The sequence below is a fragment of the Stigmatopora nigra genome, chromosome 15, assembly GCF_051989575.1.
Source record: "Stigmatopora nigra isolate UIUO_SnigA chromosome 15, RoL_Snig_1.1, whole genome shotgun sequence".
NCBI lineage: Eukaryota > Metazoa > Chordata > Actinopteri > Syngnathiformes > Syngnathidae > Stigmatopora > Stigmatopora nigra.
In genome coordinates, this window is record NC_135522.1 from 10106177 (window position 1) to 10129237 (window position 23061).

At 35.5% G+C, this 23061-nt stretch overlaps 1 protein-coding gene across 4 annotated transcripts; it reads right to left on the reverse strand.

Moving 5' to 3' along the window:
• Positions 1 to 1773: 1773 nt before the first annotated feature.
• On the reverse strand, positions 1774 to 21717 carry LOC144208936 (rho GDP-dissociation inhibitor 2-like). Of its 4 annotated transcripts, XM_077735033.1 has the most exons (8): positions 21614 to 21715; positions 20942 to 21034; positions 19131 to 19313; positions 10739 to 10912; positions 9397 to 9480; positions 5146 to 5222; positions 3683 to 3746; positions 1774 to 3168 (listed from the first exon to the last, which is right to left on the reverse strand). In XM_077735033.1, exons 3-8 carry the CDS (start codon positions 19201 to 19203, stop codon positions 2975 to 2977), a joined length of 666 nt encoding a protein of 221 aa, XP_077591159.1. In that variant the 5' UTR covers positions 19204 to 19313; positions 20942 to 21034; positions 21614 to 21715; the 3' UTR covers positions 1774 to 2974. The 4 variants fall into 4 exon arrangements, with proteins under 4 accessions (XP_077591159.1, XP_077591161.1, XP_077591160.1 ...); XM_077735035.1 differs by lacking the exon at positions 19131 to 19313 and having other exon boundaries at positions 21614 to 21717; XM_077735034.1 differs by lacking the exons at positions 20942 to 21034; positions 21614 to 21715 and having other exon boundaries at positions 5146 to 5219; positions 19131 to 19404.
• Between the last annotated feature and the right edge of the window lie 1344 nt (positions 21718 to 23061).

Here is a 23061-nt window from a genome sequence, read left to right on the forward strand (position 1 = left end):
CCTTTTATAGGCTTTGACAACATACTTACCGTATTTTCTCGCATATAAGCCGTATTTGTAACTAAAAAAATATGACTGAATCAAGGGGATGGCTTATATGCGTACAACACTTCTTTTCACTAGTAGATATTGGAAAATTAACATGTAATATGTATGGGTTATTTTCTGTTTTCCAGTAGGAAAACAACTGTTACTAGGTGAATTAGTATAAAACTGTTTTGTATCCATATTTGTTTTTTGTGCCTATATTATTTTTCTGAAAATCCACATATGAATGAATACATTGCTTGTCCATTTCACCCTTCTGATAATGACTTCCTTTCAGAATGTGCAATTCAGCAGACGATCAGTTGGATTCATACAGTATCTCAGAAATACCACATGTGATGATTTTTCTAAATATCTTCTCTTCAAAGTAAAACATTTGTACTCCTATTAAAACCATGTATATGGAGGTGAAAATTCTGGATCGGGGGGTGGCTTATACACGAGAAATTGTAAAATTCAACAATTTTAAAGCAATTTTAAGGGTGCGGCTTATACGCGGAGGCGGCTTATGTGGGAAAAAATAAAACTGTAATATGTGAGTTCCTTTCATTAGCCTTTATTAAAAGATACAGCATACAAGATTTGACACCAATACTGAACATTTCAGTGATCGAAACACAATAAAGTTGACCGCTGCTGTTCAGCTTGCCCTGCTTTAAAGAAGAGTCCTTTGAACACTTCACCACCTGTAGTCAACCTTTATGGATATTCCACAGTGTTTTTTTTCTTGTTAAATCACCCACATTTTTACAGTTAAGTTGTATAAAAAACAATGAGACACTCTCTTATTAAACCATGCAACACTCGACAAGCCAACATTTACAATGAATCATAGGTTACGATAAATTGAATTAATTCCTCGGTGATTTTCATCGATCATGACAATATTCTTTCTAACGCATGAATCATTTTTCACTACATGATGAATACATCACACCTAAAAGTATGTCTTCTATATACAGTACACATTCTCAAAATTATTTCCATACTTACCTGCAAAGGTACACTAGCAGAATCAAATTCAATTTAATACCCTTGGATTATGTTATGTAGTTCTTACATTATAAACTAAACCACAACCTAAGAAATACTAAATACTAAATAGTTCACTTATGACCTCCATAAGAAATCAACTGGGAGCTGAATTATTTTCAGAGTAGATTTTAGATACAGCTGTTTAATCAGATATTATTTTTGATAATGCAAGTGTACATTTACAGCAAACATTGCAGTCAAATTTTGTGTCTTACTATAACATTGTTTGTCTTACTCTAATGTGTGTGATTCGTATCAAATCCTAAAACATGCATTTCTTTCTACAATATAGAAATTCCAACTATTCTATTTTAGCCTTTCAATGGTCCAAAAAAGCTTCACAAAGACCTGAAAGAACTGCTGCTTTACAAGCAAAACACGTTTCAAAAAGTGTACATTGTGAGGTCAGCGCATCCTGAAGAATAATTATTAGTGTTGCACCGATACTATTGGTAATGGGCCCGATTAGATTAAATTTGATAACTTTATTCATCCCGTATTTGGGAAATTTCACTGTCACAGTAGCAAGAGGATGAGAATACAGACACAGAAAAACACATTTTAGATGTAAATAAATAGGTAATAAATAAATAAATGAATAAATAAGCTGAGAGAGAGAGAGAGAGAGAGAGAGAGAGAGAGAGAGAGAGAGAGAGAGAGAGAGAGAGAGAGAGAGAGAGAGAGAGTTGGAAAACATTAAAGTATAGAGTATAAAATTTAAAGTAAAGTATCAAGTAAAGTATTAAAAAACAATACAATGTAAAAACAAGAGAAAAAACTGTAAAAACACAGAATACGAGTGAGGACTTAGGGAGCTACTGCCACTGGCTGCCGCTTGAACGGCACCATAAAATGACATTAGTATCAGTATCAGGGAGTAGACAGAAATAAATGAGCAATATATACTTTTGAGAATGAATTTCCAAACCCTAGTGACCTACCAAAGATGGATGCGAGTAGCAAAAAACACTATGAATGAAAAAGAAGCACTTGTCACCACCCTCCCAAGATGATGATAGACTTCCAATCGTGTGGTGTCCATTCATCCTCTGCTGTGAATTTCAACGAATTGGAATTCAGCATCGTCAATGGTAGCTAATGAGTTAAGCAAGCTATGTTAGAAGCGATATTAAAGTGAGTATGCTGTAATATTAGTATTCAAGTAAAACTTTTGATTGAATTATTTTCAAAAATGTGGTATCAGTACAATAGCGACAACAGTCAATACCACACACCTATTTATCAGACTATATAACTGGACCAAAAAATTGTTTCGATGCAACACTAATGATTTTTTTTACATTTTTTTTACATGTGCTAGTTCCATTTTTGTGATCTATCTGATTCCAAAGAATTCTGACTTGTAATTACGTACTGCAATAATAACAAAACAATTTGCCATTTCAATATGACATTGAGAGAGTTTATTGTGCATGTCTCAACATTTTCCTTTTCTTCTCTTTCGGATACTTGTTTATGTTTGTGATGTATTTTGTGCTGCACTCCAATACCGCCAAGCCTGCATATCACAATTTGTAAACCCATAATGTGCAGACCGCATAGGCCACTGGAAATAAGCACAGTAATAGCATCTATTCATTTTTCACAGACATTTTTTTTTGCTTGCAGTTTCATAATATCCACTGTTGCTATGCAATATACGGCAGGTTGAGGAGAATGGCTTCTCAAAACCTTATGATATGGCTATTTCACAATGATTTTAATGTAAAAGGGAGACAAGAGGGGATACACTTCTCTAAATGGCCCTTTGTGTTTCAATAATGTCGCGCACATTGACGCGGATAAGGACTATCATGTCTTCAAAAGATGCTGTATACGTAACAAGAAGAACAGGAATGGCGTATTGGAAATATGCAGACGAGAAGAACCTCTAACCGTCCTTCTGGATCTCGAGATTCCATTCCCAGGCTGAGTAGATGTTCTTGTCATCGTCAGTAAAGTGGGACTCCATCTGATAAAGGCCACGTGACAACAAGCCTTGAGGTGTCTCATCAGCGGGGAACACAAACTCGTGTTCATTCTCACAAGGAGAGAAACTGCCCATCATATAGGAGACCTTGACCACTGTAAGTGCATGAAAAGTGGCTATTTAGAAAATGGATATATGTGACAAATGAGTGTATACTGCCTTTTTGTTTACCATTTATGCACACAACAATGACTAGTGTCCGGGTAGGTAAATAAGTCTTAGTTGTGTGCTACACATATGACTAGTAAAAATAGAAAAAACAACCCAAAATGCTAAAATAAAGACACAAAAATCAAAAAATCTTTGACTTGTTTTTGCTTTGCAGTAGATGCTAAATCAAATTGATAAACTATAGACTAAATACTTATTTGCCCCACTGTAAATACATCATGATGAATAATAATAGTAAATAGTAATTAGGTAAAAAAGCAGTGAGGCTGCATTGGTCTAGAATATCACTAATTTGTAGATTGTTATTGTTATTATTATTATGATTTGTCAATATACTAATCAGTTAAAAACAACAATCAGACCGAGAGTTTCTATTAAATATAACTTTGTAAAGGAAACCTATGGTTCAAAGGCAAAATGAAGAATAAAGGAACTTACTTTTTACTCCTTTTCTGAAACCCACATGATGGTACTTCAAACCAGAGACGATCTCTTTGTTCACCTGTACACGCACACACGCATCATAAATAGGGATTTTTTTTACTTCGCTTTAAAGAAATTCAAAGAAACAAGAAATCATATTGTCAAACCTTTGACATTGCTTTGGTATTTATTACGCAATGGATAAAAACCTTACTTTTCAAAAGCAATAATCTCACATGAGATTTGCACTATGTATTGAGTAGATTAGATTAGATTGGATTAAATTATTCTATTCATCCCGTATTTGGGAAATTTCACTGTTACAGTAGCAAGAGGGTGAGAATATATATATATATATATATATATATATATATATATATATATATATATATATATATATATATATATATATATATATATATATATATATATATATATATATATATATATATATATATATATACATATATATATATATATATATATATATATATATATATATATATATATATATATATATATATATATATATATATATATATATATATATATATATATATATATATATATATATATATATATATATATATATATTCTCACCCTCTTGCTACTGTAACAGTGAAATTTCCCAAATACGGGATGAATAGAATAATTTAATATATATATATATATATATATATATATACATATACATATACATATACATATATATATATATATATATATATATATATATATATATATATATATATATATATATATATATATATATATATATATATATATATATATATATATATATATATATATATATATATATATATATATATATATATATATATATATATATATATATATATATATATATATATATATATATATATATATATATATATATATATATAAAACATTTATTTAATTGTAAAACTACTTTCCCTGTGTCTGTATTCTCACCCTCTTGCTTCTGTACGGTTGTAAATACGGTGTAAACACAGATCAAATGTCTGCAGGGTTTTTTTATTAGTCCGTTTGTTTAATTTCTTTTTAAAAAGTTCAGAAAGTCATAACAAATGACTTTAACGTTCAGCAGTTCGCTTCACGATTAACATACTATGACTCACTGTGTTAAAAACATAGTTGGCGTTATATTGCTACACAATATTTCAATCTATCTCATATGAAGTTGTTTTATTGCTTTTGCCACTGGCATGTGCTCTAGAAAATTGGGATGAAATTAAGACACTATGACAGAGAACTCCTGTCAATCTGGTCAGAACATAATCTACTTAGATCTTCTTCTAGGGAAATATTAATAATACATACTAACAATGTAAAGTGGCTGCAAGACATTAAAGTCTAGCAGGTGTCTTGACAGCTGTGCCACCTGATGCTTGAGTTAATAACCACAACATTAAAAACGCTTCGAGCTATACTATAAATTGGGCACGGCCAGCTTCATACGCTCGGTTTCCACTTACCTTAAAGTGTAATTTGAGTCTGTATTTCACTCCTTCCTGCAAGGTGAAGGTCTTCTCCTTCAGGCTATTTACATCTTCTGGAAGAAAAACAATGCATGACCTCAGCTGTGAAATGGTCTAACTATAGTCTTCATATGATGACAACATGCTGCATGATCTAAGGAAGGCATAGCGGACAAGTTAGAGACAAAGAGCTAAAATTTTAAACTGAAAGAGGCAAAGAGCCACGCCCACGGAGATGATTGACAGTCCCTTATGTTAGAAGCAGCATGAAAAAAATATTTTTTAAACATAATTTTTAATTTTTAAATGGGCCTTGATGAATGTGAGTGTGTTTTAAGAGAGAAATTAAATAAGAGAAAAATGAAACAATGCAAAGAGCCGCATTCATTTTATCCGGGAACCGCATGCGGCTCGAAAGCCACGTGTTCGCCCCTGATCAATGGCCTCCTTTCATAGAGGACAACACATCTACGATGAATTAAGTGACAGAACACAATTCTGTAAATGTTTACATGAAGAAAAACACACAGTGGTTGTAAATCTAATTGAACTGCCACATAAGAAATACGACTACAAAATGAAGCAATTATAGTGAAATAGAAGAAAATTGGGAATTTATAGTGACCCTATAAACATACAATATAAATTTGAAGTTTAGATTGTGGTCTATTTACAGTTCTCATACAATTGATTTGTTATTTACTACCAACCAGACTGCTTTTCTTTTTGTATGTAAATTCATCATTGGTTGCCATCTAATCTCTCTTCATTAAACCCCAATATTGATGTATTTCTCGCACCAAAAATGTATGAATTTTCCTAATATCGCAGTTTTTTAAATTCGCAAAATATTTAGAAGCATCAAACTGAAGTGCTTTGGCTAATAATTATTCATTTTGCCCTTTGTTGTACTGTTTTTCCTATATATTGGCGTGTTTTTGTAATACATCTTAAATTTATGATTTATTTAAAACAAGAAAGCCTGGTGGACAAGTGGTTGGCATCCAAGTCTCACATTTCTGGATTCGAGGGTTTGATCCCAGGTCGGTCTACCACTGAGGTATACAGCATATTTAAAATACCATTTTGCAAAAAAAAATTAATCATTCAATGCCAGACATACACATTCAAATGGATTTGGACGTTGGTGGCTGTCAATGGCAGTGAATGAGTTAACATTGTTTAGCTTTGGGCTTGAATGGCTTTCCACTGAAGGGGAAAAGGAACTTTTAAAAGCAATAAGGAATGGATCCACTGCTTAATCCTTTTATATCTCAATTTACATCGGAGCATTGGTCCTGAGTGCTTCCTAATGGACAGTGAAACAGGAAGTACGATAGGGGAATGAGGCTAATAAAAACAGTGAGGATGTGTTGATAACACACATAGACACACAAGGGCATTCACACCTCCATGTCCATATTAAAAATGGATGTTCAACTGACACATTTAGGCATTTAAGTAATATAATACATACATTATTTTAAAATTTTAATAGTAAATCTGTACTTTCACTTTATCACATATGTTCTCATTCCAAAGTGTTAAATTATTCGACCGTGAGAAGATTTGTGGCACATTTACTCTACCCCCTTTCTCAACCCCTCAATTCCCTCTCTCCATACATTTTTCCTGTCTCGGGAGGCAAGGAGAAGAAAGAAGCTGCTGAAACTAGGTCATGCTGTCTCGCTATCTACTCAGACATGCTGTACATATAACATATGCACACATATATATATATATATATATATATATACTGCTTATCTGATATTTAAGAAATAATTTTAGGCAATGGCATGATATGATGTCATTTACTACATTACTCACTGTTTTTACCTCCTTTAGTTTTATGGGCAGCAGGCAGTGTACACCCTGAAATGGTTGACAGCCAATCACAGGCTACGAGAAGACAGACATCACTTCACGCTCCCACTTGGGGCAATTTAGAGTGCTCAACCAGCCAACCCTGCATATTTTTGAGATATAGGAGGAAACCAGAGTACCCAGAGAAAACCTACGTAGGCAAACTCCACACAGGAAGGTCAGAACGCATCAGGGATTGACCCCCCATTTTAGGAACTGAGAGGCGGACGTGATCACCACTCATCCAATTGTCTCTTTTAATTCTTCTTCATTCTGGAGGCTATTCGGGCATTGCTTCCAGATGTGTGTTTTCATATTTAAGCTTCTAACCAATCACATTTCCGCCTTTATTTGTTGCTAGGGTCATAAATCTACCTTGAAGCCTTCACAATCAGTTGTACAGGCTCTGCTGCATAAAACAAGCATCAATAAAACTGTTGCAATAACCAATCAGATTTCCAGTTGCCAGCAACAAGGCATTCTCGCAGGCATAGGGATATGTCATCGCTTTCACCAACTATGATTGGCTAGTGATAGAGTGGACTAGCCAGAGCTACCAAACTGTATCTGGAGCGAGCTGCACAAGCAAACATATTGTTGTTTTGATTTGATAGTGGTTTTGTCAACCCGCAATGGCTGAAGGAGGACAATAAATGGATTTGTTTGTAGATTTAATTTCAAAGCCATTTTCAATGTGGACTTTTTAAGAAAAAGAGCTGGACATCATTAAGAAATGTTGGACAACGGCGGGGTAGGCAAGCCTGTCACAGCCAGGAACGAACATTTTCAGCACTAAATCGAATAAAAACTTATGCCAGAAATCCGACAGGACAGGCTCGACTTTCAGCATTAGCTTTGATGGCGATAGAAAAGAAGGAGGATCGATTTTATGTACAGATAAAAAGGATTTTTGGTGAGTAAAATATGGCTATATTCCTAAATAATATTTATATTGTATGATGTTATTATTGATTTTTATGTGTCACAGCTGTAGCTGCAGTAAAAGTTTTATAGCCATAAAATAGTTTTTGAAAGTTGGATTGATTCAGACATACAACTGAAGGCGTCGGTTTTGAAATTCACGGCCCGCCACTGCTATTTGGATATGTCCATTTACAAGACAGGAAATAGTTTCAGTTGGTTTTGCTTAGCAAATGTAACCGAGGAAATGTATGATATGTGAAACTCATTTTGTACGCAAATACCTGTACAGTGCATGAATACATGCATAAATGCCGGCCAAACACACGTCACGATAACCTCCCTAGCTGCTGCCTCCGCTCGTGCCCGCGGGAAAATGTCAATAATGCCCACTAAGCAAACATTTAACTCTCTCGCTAGCACTCTCTGTCTTTCTCTCTCTGGACACACCCAATGCAGACATTGTGTTAGTGAATGCAGCACAACCTGGTAAGATGCCTTGCTTTAGGGCAGCCCTGTAATTTATGCATCTAGCTGCATGGAGAAATAACAAGTAGTGTTTTAGAATCAACACCGTTGGTATTAAAATGATATTATTTATCTGGAGAAGTCCTGAGATATAACATGCCGTTATTTGAAATGTAGTTTTTGTAACAGTTCTCTTTATTGGCTCGAGAAAAGGCGAGATTCTCGTTATTCTGACTCCATTTTTAAAGCCTTCATTGCCTCCACCCAAAATAGGCGTTAACCTAAACATTTGTTGACGTAAAAGATTCTCATAAATATAACACTTTTCTTTCAACTAAAGGAAACCAATGTCTAGACAGGCCTAGAATGATTAAATTAGTAAAAACTTCACAATTGCCAGAACACAGCTAAATTATTTATACAACAAACAGCCAGAGTTACCTGCTGTTTTTGCACAATGTTGTGAAGAGTTTGCCCAAAAACAAAGATCAAATTAGTTGCTATCGCTTTGGTACACAAACCTTTAAGGTAATCATTTTTAAGGCAAATAATTTATAACATTTACAACTAGTGATGCAGGGCAATGTAAAAGAAAGTGCACTTGTCGCCCTCAACAAGATAATGATACACATTTAATCAAATGGCGTCCAATCCAGCTTCTGCCGTGAATTGAAATAAGTTCATCACTACTGCACGCCCAATCCATTTCAAGCAGGTTGGTTCGTGCATTCGATGAAATTGGAAGAAATTGACTCTAGCACTGTGACAATGAATGAGGTAGTGTGTACTGGCCAAGCCTTGACATGAAGTACTGTATGATCAAGTTGGAATGGAGTATAAATAAGATTAAACGTATGAGTCCTGTTTCAACATTGGATGATACTACACAGACAGGAAATCGATACTGAGGGCCCAAAAAAATGAGTTTGGTGCCACAGTTGTAACAAGTAACAACTAACAAGTAAGAAATAGAAAGAAGTACTCCATGCTGTCTACCTGTTGGGTTGATGGTGACTGGTCCAGGGGCCCCATCCAATAACAAGGTTAGTTTGGTCACCTGGACATTTGGGCCTGAGAAGTCTGCACAGTATCACAAATATTAAATCCACATTTAAATTTGCTTAAGGGTTATAATCCATTGAACATTATGATGTATACCAGGGGTGCTCAAACTTTTTTACCCCAAGATCAACAGGGTGACCCAAAAAGATGCGTACGCATATTTTATTCGATAAGAAATCCATTTTTAATAAATGTCACAAACAATTGAGGAACTGAAAACTGCCATCACAGCAAAAAATAAGAGCCATCCCGAAAGAGGAGTGTGTAAAAGTGATTGACAACTTTGTCAGACGAGTACAGGTTTGGTGGACATTTGGAACACATCTTGGGAAAGCCATAAATTGACTAAAAATTGACAGAAATAGCTGAAACTCTTGTGAATGGTCTTCCATAAACTGAATAATATGTGGATTTAATTTGAAATAAATAGCTTTTTAATTAAAGTCTAAATAGAAATTTTCATGGGTATGCATCTTTTTGGGTCACCCTGTAGTATACTATGAAGACCCGAATAATAGTAGGCACTGGAATAATAGTAGGGAGTGGAAAATTCCAAATTAATTAATAATAGTAGGCACCGGAATAATAGTAGGCAGTGGAAAATTCCAAAAATAATGAATATTAGTAGTAGTAGTAGTAGTAGTAGCAGTACTATTATTTCGGTGCCTACTATTATTAATTCATTTGGAATTTTCCACTCCCTACTATTATTCCAGTTCCTACTATTATTCGGGTCTTCATAGTATAATTCATGGAGTCAACCTCCTACAATTAACTTTCTTTCTGAGCCCCCGACAAAGTTCAGTTATGCATGTTGTCAAACTACCTTTCTTTAGTTCCAATGCGAGTTAGTATATCAACATATATTGAAGTAGGAGGGAACAGGAGTGAAAATCCACTCCCCATTCGTGCTCAGGCTTACAGCAATAATGCCAAATTTACAATCATCTACCTTTGGAAACCAACAGACTGAATCGAATCTTGTTGCCATGCAATCTACCAATAGTAAATTTAGCAATCTACTGGTAGATTACGATCAATGTATTGAGCACCCCTGATATATACATTTTGTAGTAGTGGTTGTTTCATCTAGTCTGTGTTTTCTACTGATATCAGTTGTCAGACTGATTGAGCAATATGAAGCATGTGTATGCATTGAATCAGAACTTAATGACTTCAACTGCAGTTGTTGCATTGATTGAATTAGAGCTGCAGAGAAACAGCCAGAAAGATGATTCGTAACACCACACGCATACAATATGTACAGTGTACACACCAGTCATTATTGGTCGGCTCCCCAGCAACGTCTGCTTATATTTCACCAGACTTTCATCGTCTTTGTCCAGATCCCGAATTTCCTGCAGAGTTTTCTGAGCTGGAGGATTGTAGTTGAGGTTCCTGTCATCTTCTTCCTCCTCCAAGGCGCATTCCCTCTTTTCCATCAGGAATCCTTGAACAAGAGAAGATGGAAATTCTGACAAAGATTTACCAGCTAAAATATTTTAATACATATCTCTATGTAAATTGCTGTAAAAGAGGGAATTCAAAGCATGATTGAATTAAAACAAAACTCTAGTATATAACGTATTTTCTCGCATATTGAGCCATACCCTTAAAATTCCCTTAAAATCATTGAATCTTACAATTTCTCTCCTATAAGACGCCCCCCTGATTCAGAATTTTCACCTCAATATTGGTCAAGTCAAATTTGTAACCTTGATTTAGTCATCATTTTTTGGAGTTACAAATATGGCTTATATACGAGAAAATATGATAATACCCATTCAATCATTAGTTAGACATAATCTTCTATTATATCTCTCCCAGTCAATTACTTCACTAAATATTACCTTTTATTCATAAGATATGCACAGATAATCTCTCATCTTATTTTCTGAACCGCTTCATCCTCATTAGGGTCGCGGGGGGTGCTGGAGCCAATCCCAGCTGTCTCCGGGCCAGAGGCAGGGGACACCCTGAATAGATCATGCACACTCACACCCATACCTAGGGGCAATTTAGAGTGTGTTCTGTCAACTGTGAATTATTATACCATGTTTTAACAAAGGAAGGCCCGGTGGCGTGAATGGTTAATGCGTCGGCCTCACAGCTCTGGGTTGAAATCCAGGTCATGTCGACCTGTGTGGAGTTTGCATGTTCTCCCCGGGCCTATGTGGGTTTTCTCCAGGTACTGAGGTTTCCTCCCACATTCCAAAAAGATGCATGGTAGCCTGATTGGACACTCTGAATTGCGCCTTTGGCCCGCAGTCAGCTGTGATAGGCTCCAGCACCCCCTGTGATCCTAATGAGGATAAAGTGGTTCATAAAATGGGATGAGATGAGATGAAGTGTATTACTGCTTCTGCACGACAGTTTTTTTATTACAATACTAAAAAATGGTTATGAGTGTCATACTCACATTTTAATGTGCCTAATGAGAAAGTTACAGCGACATAGTTTTCTTTCAATACATTTTTTGCACACCACAGCTGTAGCATGAGCACATCTTTAATGTTTCCTTATCTTTTGCTCTATGAACCAATTTACTCTCTGTGTGATCATTTCCAGCAACAAAAACAGGTATAAATTTACACATTGCATACATTAGAACTGACACTACCCACTGTTTACACTTGTATCTCAGTTGTAATGAGACTATCATCACACATCCTCTCAGTATGTTGGAGGTAATTGGATGACAGGAAGTAGACAAACAATCATAAGGTGTGAACAATGCAACATAGTCACTCTGTCTTGTAGAATCAGCCTTATTAGTTTAATGTGTTCTGTCTCAAACACACACACACATACACACATACACACACACACACACACACACACACACACACGTAGCCCTGCACCGTTTGCTTACAGCAGCACCACACCCATTCTGTACCAAACATGGTTGCCTTTGTCCATCGCCATGGCAACCGTTTCAACTCCCTTTGCGATGACATCATTCCTTTCACTCGCATCCTCTTTGAATGCGACTTGAAGTACACATTGGCCACATCAATTATTACTTGACATAATATGGCATCTATATAAACGTATAGCGAGTGTCATGCGCAGGGTTGCTAGAAGATCGAGGCCGAGTGTTAGGGAAGATTACCTGTCAATCAAATAGCTGACATGTACAGAGCCGACCTGATTGACATTTCTTGGTCATAATGTCTGGAAATCTGACTCAATTCCAGATTTTTATTAAATGCGACATGTTTTATATCAGAGATATGATGAAATTTATATTTTCATCATAATGTAACACTTTTTTCACAGGTTAGTTGTTGTCTGACAGAATTAGAGATAACAATAAAAAAAGCATGTGTTTCTCTGTAGGAAAAACAACTAAAATCACAACACTTTAAGAACAAGAAGTGCGCAAACCTTGAGAGACACTTTAGGTGCAGGTATTTATTCCAACCGATCCATCATAGATACTTTAACCAATGCGGTTTGAAGCATCTGACTGCAATCCACTGATTGCACTTCGAAGATACCAAATTGGTGCATGTTCAGTATTTTACCGTAAATAAAACTGAGTGTTTTTTCCTGTGTGTGTGAATAGGAATGACAGTTCCATACTTCAGCAACAATGTTCATTTGTGGCTCTTCAAATCAAACTGTATTAGCCAAAAAGGAGACCTGCTTGGTTGCAAGACAAATTAAGAGACTGAGTGAGTGTTGCTGCTGGCATTTTTTCGTTAAATCAACATGTTGTGCAAAGTCAACATGCATTTTTGGCAAGCAACAGATGGCTTTAGGGTTTAGAGCCAGAGAGAGAGAGAGAGAGAAAAGGATATTTATATAATAAAACAGAAGAATGGAACGCTGATAACAATGACATACTTTAAATAGTCTTGAATAAACATGCTGTATAAATCACCAGCTAAAATAATACCTGTTTGACACTATTAAATGAATTCTGAACCCACTAATAATTTTTATTAGACAATGCTGTTTTTAACAGACACATTTGAAGTCACCATGACATCCACTTAGTAAGATTTGGTACTATAATTAATTGCGCTGCTAATATTGGAATGAGTTGAGAAATGTTCTTTCCCAGCCACCTCTCATCCGCCCCCACACACTTAACACCGACTCGCCCCGAGGCTGTATGTTGAGTCCACTACTCTTCTCGGTCTACACACACAACTGGAAACCCTAAGAATATCAATGTGAAATGTGCAGATGATTCAAAAGTAGTGGGGATGGTCACAGAGGGGAATGAGACGGCCTCCAGAGATGACGTCCTTAGACTCAGTGAGTGGTGCGCTCTCAACAACTTGGCTACTTGAGTACTCATCCTGAAACTCCTACGGAACAAAATCTCTCCTGACCCACTGTATATTAACGGCAAATGTGTGGAGCGAATAGAGACTTTCAAATTCCTATCTATCCTGACCTTACTTGGGTAGAAACACCACAAAAGTCCCAGCAGAGGATACTCAGGAACGAGCAACTAAACACCAACTTGCACAGGGTAACGAACACAGCCAGAAAGATCCTCAACAGCTCCCTACTTCCCTTATCCGCCATCTACAAACCCGGTGCCTAAAAAGGGCAAAGAGCAACATCCACCTCATCAACATGCTGCCATCTGGCAGGCACTACAGGACCATAACAGCCAAAACAAACAGACTCAAAGACTGTTTCTTTCCAAGACCATACTCAACTCGAGTTCTGCACCTAGGAGGACCTACCGTATTAATTCCGTGACTGAACAATTCGCGAAAAGACATTTTGGCCGACAGATGTTTTGCCGAACGGACATTTCGTCCGAGTACCATTCATTCGAGTATAACGTGCAACATTTTGTAACAAAGAATTGAAGCAAAGTTCATGTACGCGTTATACACTGACCTCCGCATGTGATGTAAAACCTGTTTTTATCTACCAAATGGGGCTCGAGAGCCCATTCTATTGCCCGGTGCTCACACTTAGAAAAAAGAACTCAAGAAGAATGGAATCAATTGTTTGTTGAATCTGATGATGGTGAATCCGACTTGAATCTGAGTACTTGTGACCATTTATTCATGTTGACCACTTATCTTTGTTGACTACATATAATGTTGATTAATCATTTATTTATCTGTTGCTTATTCATTGTTTATTTGTGAACTTCATGGTGAAGCTTTAAATCTCATTATACGTGAATAATGACAATAAAGGCTTTAAAATGATTATATTTTAAGGGTTATTGTCAAGCTATTTGTTTACATCAGTTGTGGTGTCAAACAGAAAAAAACGAAACAGCAGAACATTTTTAATAAGGAACAAATCTCTAACTGAATGAGTTGAGATAAGATGTTAAAAATGGCTGCTCATTATTTTTTAGCAGGAAATATATTTCCTAATATGTGATATTTCTTTGATGTATAAACTCCTCCAGGCTATGTTCCTCTGCTTTAAACCAAACCCCTAACAAGATAAGTGGGATAAAGTAGTCCCTGCTTGTACAAATCCAAAAGACACAAACGAGAACAAAATAAAATTCCAAAGCAATATATACATAAAGGTATGTAGTCCTATGTGATATCTCTCCCTCTCTTTCTCTTAAAAACATGAAGTGAATGGTGAAGCTGTCATAATTATTGTAATAATGTTTCACTAATTAATTAAAAATAATTTCAATCATAGCACATGTTGATATATATATATATATATATATATATATATATATATATATATATATATATATATATATATATATATATATATATATATATATATATATATATATATATATATATATATATATATATATATATATATATATATATATATATATATATATATATATATATATATATATATATATATATATATATATATATATATATATATATATATATATATATATATATATATATATATATATATATATATATATATATATATATATATATATATATATATATATATATATATATATATATATATATATATATATATATATATATATATATATATATATATATATATATATATATATATATATATATATATATATATATATATATATATATATATATATATATATATATATATATATATATATATATATAGTTTTGCTCCCTAAAACTATCCAGTGTAAGCAGATGCAGTACTATAGTATATACATATTTTTCCTCAAATGTGAAGATATCTAATAGTCTACAAATACTTCTGACCAGCGGTTTTCACTTTTAAAGCTGTTGTATATTTGATTATCAGAATATCAATGCAGCACTACATGCAAGAGAGTCATATTTCACCATTGTGCTGCTTTCACTAAAACAACATGACGACAAGACCACCATCGATCAGCTCAGTTTCTAGGATGCATCGTCAGCCCTCTAACCGGCCCGGCACCTCACATCTGAGCGCTGAGTCACACAAGACACACACACGACATGAATGACATACAGTACTCCAACCTCTCTTTATTACACAAACCTCCAACACAACCATGTGGTTCAATAAGGTTTTATTATTATGGCGCACTTGTCGATACTGTTTACGACCTGGGAGGAAATGCAGCTAGTTCTCACTTGGTATTTAAATTAGTTTTTAGCAGCGACACATAAAGGCACGTATGAGACAAAATGAAGCCCTGGGGGGTCGTGTCGTTGAAATTTTGAATTACGATTCAACCACTCCTTTAGGGTCTTTTGGATTGGAACAGTTTATGAATTTAACATCAAAACTAAGAGTTGCTTTTGGGTTTCATAAAATATTCGTGTGTGAGCAAGTGTGAAAGAAGGATTAATGAGTAAAATATGGCAGGTGATATTGAAGACAATAAGGAAGCAGATGAGAACATTATTTTAAAAAATTAAAAAGTAGTGGTGGATAGGAAGGAAAACGCTTGGTGGACATTTTCTCTGTTAATATCGTGTAAAATGATTGACAGGGCAGCAGCGAGGATATTAAGGGTGGGGCTCAGTGTGAGGAAAGATGGGTTAAAATGAAGGAGGAATAGAATCACCTTCACAGAGTTTGGCTGTGGAAAAGTACCTTTTTTATTGCTTTTTTGCTGCATCATGATCGTTATAACAACCGTATGAAATGAAATGTGCTTAGCTCTCAAAAGTGCTGTCTTCAAAGCTTGTCTGTGGTTTTTATTGCAAGCTAATGTCTTTCCTTGTAGCAAACTGCCGCACAAAGTGCTTTAAATGCAAAGATCATGATGCAAAAATGATCACAATAAGTCAGCAAATATGATGATTGTCATGTATGGTACTTAATATCTTGGTATATGTTATTGAAGTTAAAGTGCTTCCATATATTTTCTATACTAGTTTTGGCGCAAAAGATTCACATCCTGAAACAGAACCTTAATGCAGTCTACAATAAAGACTATTTAAATCCTCAAAAATGCATTATGGTACATGTATATAAGTACATTAAAATAGCAATCATAAAAAAACACGCAACATTTAGTCCTAAATTGCAGTATGAATTGGGAAAATCCTAAATTAAAAAATACATTAACAGCTATGGTGTGCAAAGAAAACTATGTCAATGTAACTTTCTCATTAGGCACATATTAAAATGTGAGTATGACACTGATAACCATTTTTCTCTTATTATATAAGTGCAATAAAAATGGACTGTCGTTTAGAAGCATTAATACTCATCTCATCTCATTTTCTGAACCACTTTATCATCATTAGGGTTGCAGGGGGTGCTGGAGCCTATCCCAGATGACTACGGGCCAGAGGTGGGGGACACCTTGATTTGGTGGCCAGCCAATCGCGGGCTAATTGTAAAATTAAAGATGAAAATGAAATAATAATGAAAATAATTTTTGGGAAAAAGAAAAGGATAAATCTACTACTACAATTTTTCTTTTGTTAAATTAATATCTTTCTGATTAAATTAATTTTCAATTTTTTAAATATTGATTTGTTTTTCACTACTTTCCTACATATAACTTCATTTCTTATACTTGATGTTTCTGATTTTCTATTTAAGTATTTTTTGCTGTTTTTTGTCCAATTGATTTTTCTATATATAGTATTTTTGTTAACATTCTTTTTATGTTCTGAAGTGTCCCTGAAAGGCGTTATTTCTTATATGTCAATTCAGGCATCACCGAAATTTCATCTGGATGACTAGCTGTGAATGCCCAATCTTTAATGCCATTGACATCACATGATGTCAACATGAACCAGCATGAACTTAATACACCCCTCACAGTTAAAACAATTAAAACCATCAATGGCAGTCTATGAGTTAACCAACATGAAGTTCCATGTATTAGCTTTTGAGGTCCTTTTTTTCCTTAGAATCACCCATAGCTTCAATTAATGTGTTTTTTTTAAAATACCAATGTCACTAAAGCAAACATGAATGGGTACCAAAAGAAAAAACAGAGGTAAAACTATATGTGCGGTCAAAATACACAGGTCAAAGGTCCAAAACTAGGATCCAGCCTTACTGTGTTGACCTAATACTCTATACCGGGGTTGTTATGTCTTCCAACTAGGCTGTCAAAATTAATCGATTAATAAATTGACAGCTTTCTCGATCGTGCTAATCGATTGGTAATTTTTGGACCTTCAAATTAGTACAAATTTTTGCAATGATTGATTTAAAATGAGAAAAAGCAGGATATAATCTACAATCTTCATTTAAATTTCATCATTGTCATTCATCATTTACTTTCACGGGCCACACAAAATAATGTGCGGGGCCAGATTTGGCCCCTGGGCCACCACTTTGACACCTATGCTCTATACAATATGTGCAAGGTTAATTAAAGTCTCCTAAATAGACTCCAGTGGGTTAGATGAATGAAATTACATTTCCGGTTGACACAAAAGACCAGTAAAAAAAATAATAAGCTTGTTAAAATAGCAAAAATACCAATTGGACTCTACATAATTAAATCCCAGAGTTCCACATGGCTAAAACTAACATGCGAAGGACCAGATTCATTGAACTTTTGATTGCTTAGCTTAGCTTTCTCTGTTGTGTCTTATTCTCATAACATCCAGGTGATTACATTAACGTCATCTATCTTCCACCACATAGTCTTCTGCAATCATTTGTGTAGGGGGGAAACCCCAAAACCATCTGTCACTGTTCAACCCTACTGCAGAGAGGCCGTGAAACACAAGCAGCCACACAAACACTCACAAAGCGTTTTAGAAGTTGGTGACATCATTTCTTGGGTGGATACAATACCATTCCATTGGTACACACCTAAAAAATACTAACAAAATCTCTTTGGACATAAGAACACAAATCCAAACACATACATCCTACATATAGATAAATATATCCAATACAATTTGTATGTAGTTGTATGAGCCAAACCACAATGATGCAAGGAGACAAACACACTCCCACACACATGTGATCAATACCTATTGATTTGCTATCTTTGACTTGTCTTGGCAACATTTCACGTCGGACATAAAAATGTCCACACCCTCCACAATTGAGACATACGGTATTGGCGTTGGTGCACGCACACGCTTAGAGCATAGATGGACGTCCTTCACACTACAGTCATAAGTTAAACATCAAATTAAACAGAATTATGAAGCTTTCTTTGAGACATTGCGGATGATATTGAATGGGTGAAGTTTTAAAGTACAAGTTACAAAGCCTACACACACACACACACACACACAGGCGAGCACGTGCACGCAAATCTATATCTATGACCTCACCTCTATAGCACATAGTTAGCCACAGCAGCTCCAACACCTGTCCCCCAAACTCACAGGCATCCAATCCCAGCATCTTGCCTCTCTGTGGGGCTGCAGTCAATGTGACAACTGGGTATGGGAAGAACCGGTGAAGCAGGGAACCTCCACAGGTAGCAAGAAGGGGGGGAAAAAGTAGAGCATCCACTAAAGTGTTGAAAGGAAAATGACGAGGTTTCAGACGTGCATGTTCCTCCTAGCAGTAAAATACAAGACAATATAGGCTTTTTTTTAAGAGAAAAATGAATGAATGTGGAGGACTGAGGCAGAGGCACGGAGGTTATCCTTGGGTGTGGATGTGATGGGGATGAGTGGGAGAGAAAGAGAGAGAGTGTGTGTGTGTGTGTGTATGTGTGTGTGTGTGAGAGGAGAGAGGAGAGAGGGGGAGGGGGGGAGCCAGCTTTCTACACTTCTTCCCATTGCTTTCTTTCCTTTTATGCTCAGTGACTAAAATGAAAGAACTACACCCAAAATTATAAGTGGAAGATGCTTTACTGTATATACTCTATGCAGCGCCGGTTCCTGCGGTAGCATGTGTAGTGTGATACTGAGTCGCCGGCTATCGATTCTTAGCTGTGCATCCTCCCTCTGCACGCCTCCAAACCCCCATCGTTCATAGTACCTCTGCCATGAGCCCAGAGACTGCAATGAGCTCATCCTTTAACCCTCTCTCCCCACTTCTCCCTCCCTTCCCTCACCTCTTTACACCTCATTCCCTCTCACGCACTCTTCCATTCTTTGACTTGCCGCTCTATATTTTACTGTCACGCGAGGTGTCTTCTCCTTCTGTCTGACCATTTGTCACCACGTCATCATAGTCTCTTTTCATCTCGTGTCTTCTTTATCATTTCCTGGCTGACCACACCCTGATGCACCCACAAGTTTGAGTCCTTACACATCCTCCAAAATGAGTTGGAATGTGTTACATGTGCTACTTGACAATGAATGTCATTCTATTGTCTCCAATTGGAGTCGAGATTGTTTAAAAAAAAAATAAAAAAAAAATATATATATATATATATATATATATATATATATATATATATATATATATATATATATATATATATATATATATATATATATATATATATATATATATATATATATATATATATATATATATATATATATATATATATATATATATATATATATATATATATATATATATATATATATATATATATATATATATATATTACCTCACCACGATAACACCCTCCTGTTGTTCAAATTTAACATTAAACATTTTTGATTAATTAACGCATTGGCCAGAATAAGTGCTGTTGAGAATCAATACTTGAATCTCCTATCGTGATATGATACATTTATGCATCACAATATCGATTGTAATATTGTTTATTATCTGGTGAAAAATGGTACAACAATTATAACAGCTTCCCCCTCACTTGCTTTTGAATTGACACAAATGTAAAATATATCAATATATAATTATCTACTCATATTTAGGACTAATGATTTTGACTTTTAATACTTCTGTATATTAAGTGAGCATAATATCCTTGTAAATTAATGTATATTTATAAAGGAATTTCATTTAGTGCTCGATCAGCATTACTCACATACGGTTCACCTGGGTACAAATCCAGGTCACGTCCACCTGTGTGGAGTTTGCATGATCTCCCCAGGCCTGTGTGGGTTTTCTCCAGGTACTCTGGTTTCCTCCCACATTCCAAAAACATACATGATAGGCTGATTGGACAATAATTTGCCCCGAGGAAAGAGTGTGAGTGTGAATGGTCGTCTGTTACCTTGTGCCCTGCGATTGGCTTGCCACCGATTAAGGGTATCCCACGCCTCTGCCTCGGAGTCATCTGGAATAGGCTCCAGCACCCCCCACGACCCTAATGAGGATAAAAGCATTTCAGAAAATGAGATGAGATCAATCAAAGTGTTATACATTATACATAAAATTCAGCAGCACACCATTGAGACATAAAAACAGATGACACAACACATAAAAGTCAATTTAAATCACCTAGACAGATACAAAAAATATGAAATACAAATAAATATTTTTGATTGATTTAAATTGTTTTGGCAATACAAAGACATTATGAATTAAGTGGCAGTTAACCTCATTACAATTAATCTAGATATTACAGCACGTTTTTGTTTTCCCAAGTGCAAATCTGTATTAATATAAGACTTGGATGACATATCAGGACATGAAAAATCTTCCAAGATGATCCTGCGGGTGCTAGATTGGTTTGGCGCACTCCTCTAAAAGACAAGGATGTTTAAAAACCTTCTTAGTGTTGAAAATAAAATTGCAAAGCTATATGAATCTAACTCTGAGTCGGAAAACCACAGCAGATTCCACCAATGCAATCCTTCAACTTAAAACATCTTTGTGCTAAACCACTATCTTATAATGCATAAAACAAAAACAATTGCGGTACAACAGCTTCAATTTTTTATACCTGTCAATAGCAGCAATGAAGTGAGTCCCTCTCCTGCCTGTCTTAAAGCAAGCAGAGCATAAAACTATTACATTCCTATTGCTCTATGGTAATATAAATCAAAGGTAGCAGTAGTCCCACGTGGGGGGCCAATCTATAAAAATGTGTGCCTGGATGGTGTCATAAAGAGTGTATCAGTGTAAAGGACCCTGGGGCTTAACTGTGCATTATTGCAATTTTCTTCATCAAAATGAACAAAAATGTTAAAAGTACCAAAATCTGTCTTTACTTGAAACTTCAAAATAGAATTTAAACAGACAAATGCTACTCCAGAGTATCACAGTAACAACCTTTTGACACAATAAAACATTACCAGCAATCAGGGCCTGCAAGATGTAAAACAATATCTGAATCACTGACTGATGTTAATTATATTTTTTTCCATGAATATTTACCAAATAATTCCAAATTGTCTGTCAGGTTCCTTTTATTGCTTTCCCCCCTGGCTATGCTACTTCCAGATGTGTTTTCATATTTAAGCTTCTAACCAATCACATTCCAGCCATTATTTGTTGCCAGAGTCGTAAATCTGCCTTGAAGCCTTCACAATCAGTTGTACAGGCTCTGCTGCATAAAACAAGCATTGATAAAACTGTTGCTTTAACCAATCAGATTTTGAATTGGCGACACCAATGCCTTCTCGCAGGCGTAGGGATACGTCATCGCTTTCACAAACTATGATTGGCAAGTGATAAAGTGGACTAATCAGTGCTACCAAACTATCTGTAGCAAGATGCACCAGCAAATATACACATCCTAAATATTTCAACGGTATGAGGTTATTATTGAGGATTTTTAGCAGAGGTTTTATAGCCATAAAATAGTTATTGAGGGTTGGATTGATTCAGACAAATCTGAAGGTGTACATGTTAAATGCACACAAAAATACTGCATTATTTTCGTAATTAAGTGTATTAGTCTAATGTATTTTGTGGGTTCTAATAGTGACCGAGAGAGAGTTCAAATCACCGCCCCCAATCTTTAAAATGGCGGATGAGCCTGTACGGCAGTGTACTGCAGAGCAGCTCAGAAGTGACGATTTACTGAAGAAATATCTGATAAAATCCTTCCAGGATAATTGAGCGCATTCGGTATGTTGTCATTTGGGGATTTTGAAGTCCCAGTTCTCATTTTAAGAGTGCTTTTTGATGGGAGCATGGTTCGTTGGCGTGATGCAGGACCATGTTGTTGGAGACAGACAAATATTTGCAAACAAATTGGCTACTTTGCACAGCTGGATTTGAACCCGGCCTAGGTTGTTATTGATGCTTCTTTTAAGGTGTTGCAGCTGTTGCTGCAGCAAATGTTGTATAGCCATAAAATAGTTATTGGGGGATTGGATTAATTCAGACATAGCACTACTGAAGGCTTAGGTATGAAATGCATGGTCATTTAGGTTAAGTTTACTA

Coding starts and splice junctions, on each gene's coding strand:
- LOC144208936 (XM_077735033.1), bottom strand. CDS start 19,203: ATGCTGGGATTGGATGCCTGTGAGTTTGGGGGACAGGTGTTGGAGCTG. Junction 9,481..10,738: donor GAGCCGACCAATAATGACTG/GTGTGTACACTG, acceptor GATACTGTGCAG/ACTTCTCAGGCCCAAATGTC. Junction 3,747..5,145: donor GACTCAAATTACACTTTAAG/GTAAGTGGAAAC, acceptor GTGCGTGTACAG/GTGAACAAAGAGATCGTCTC.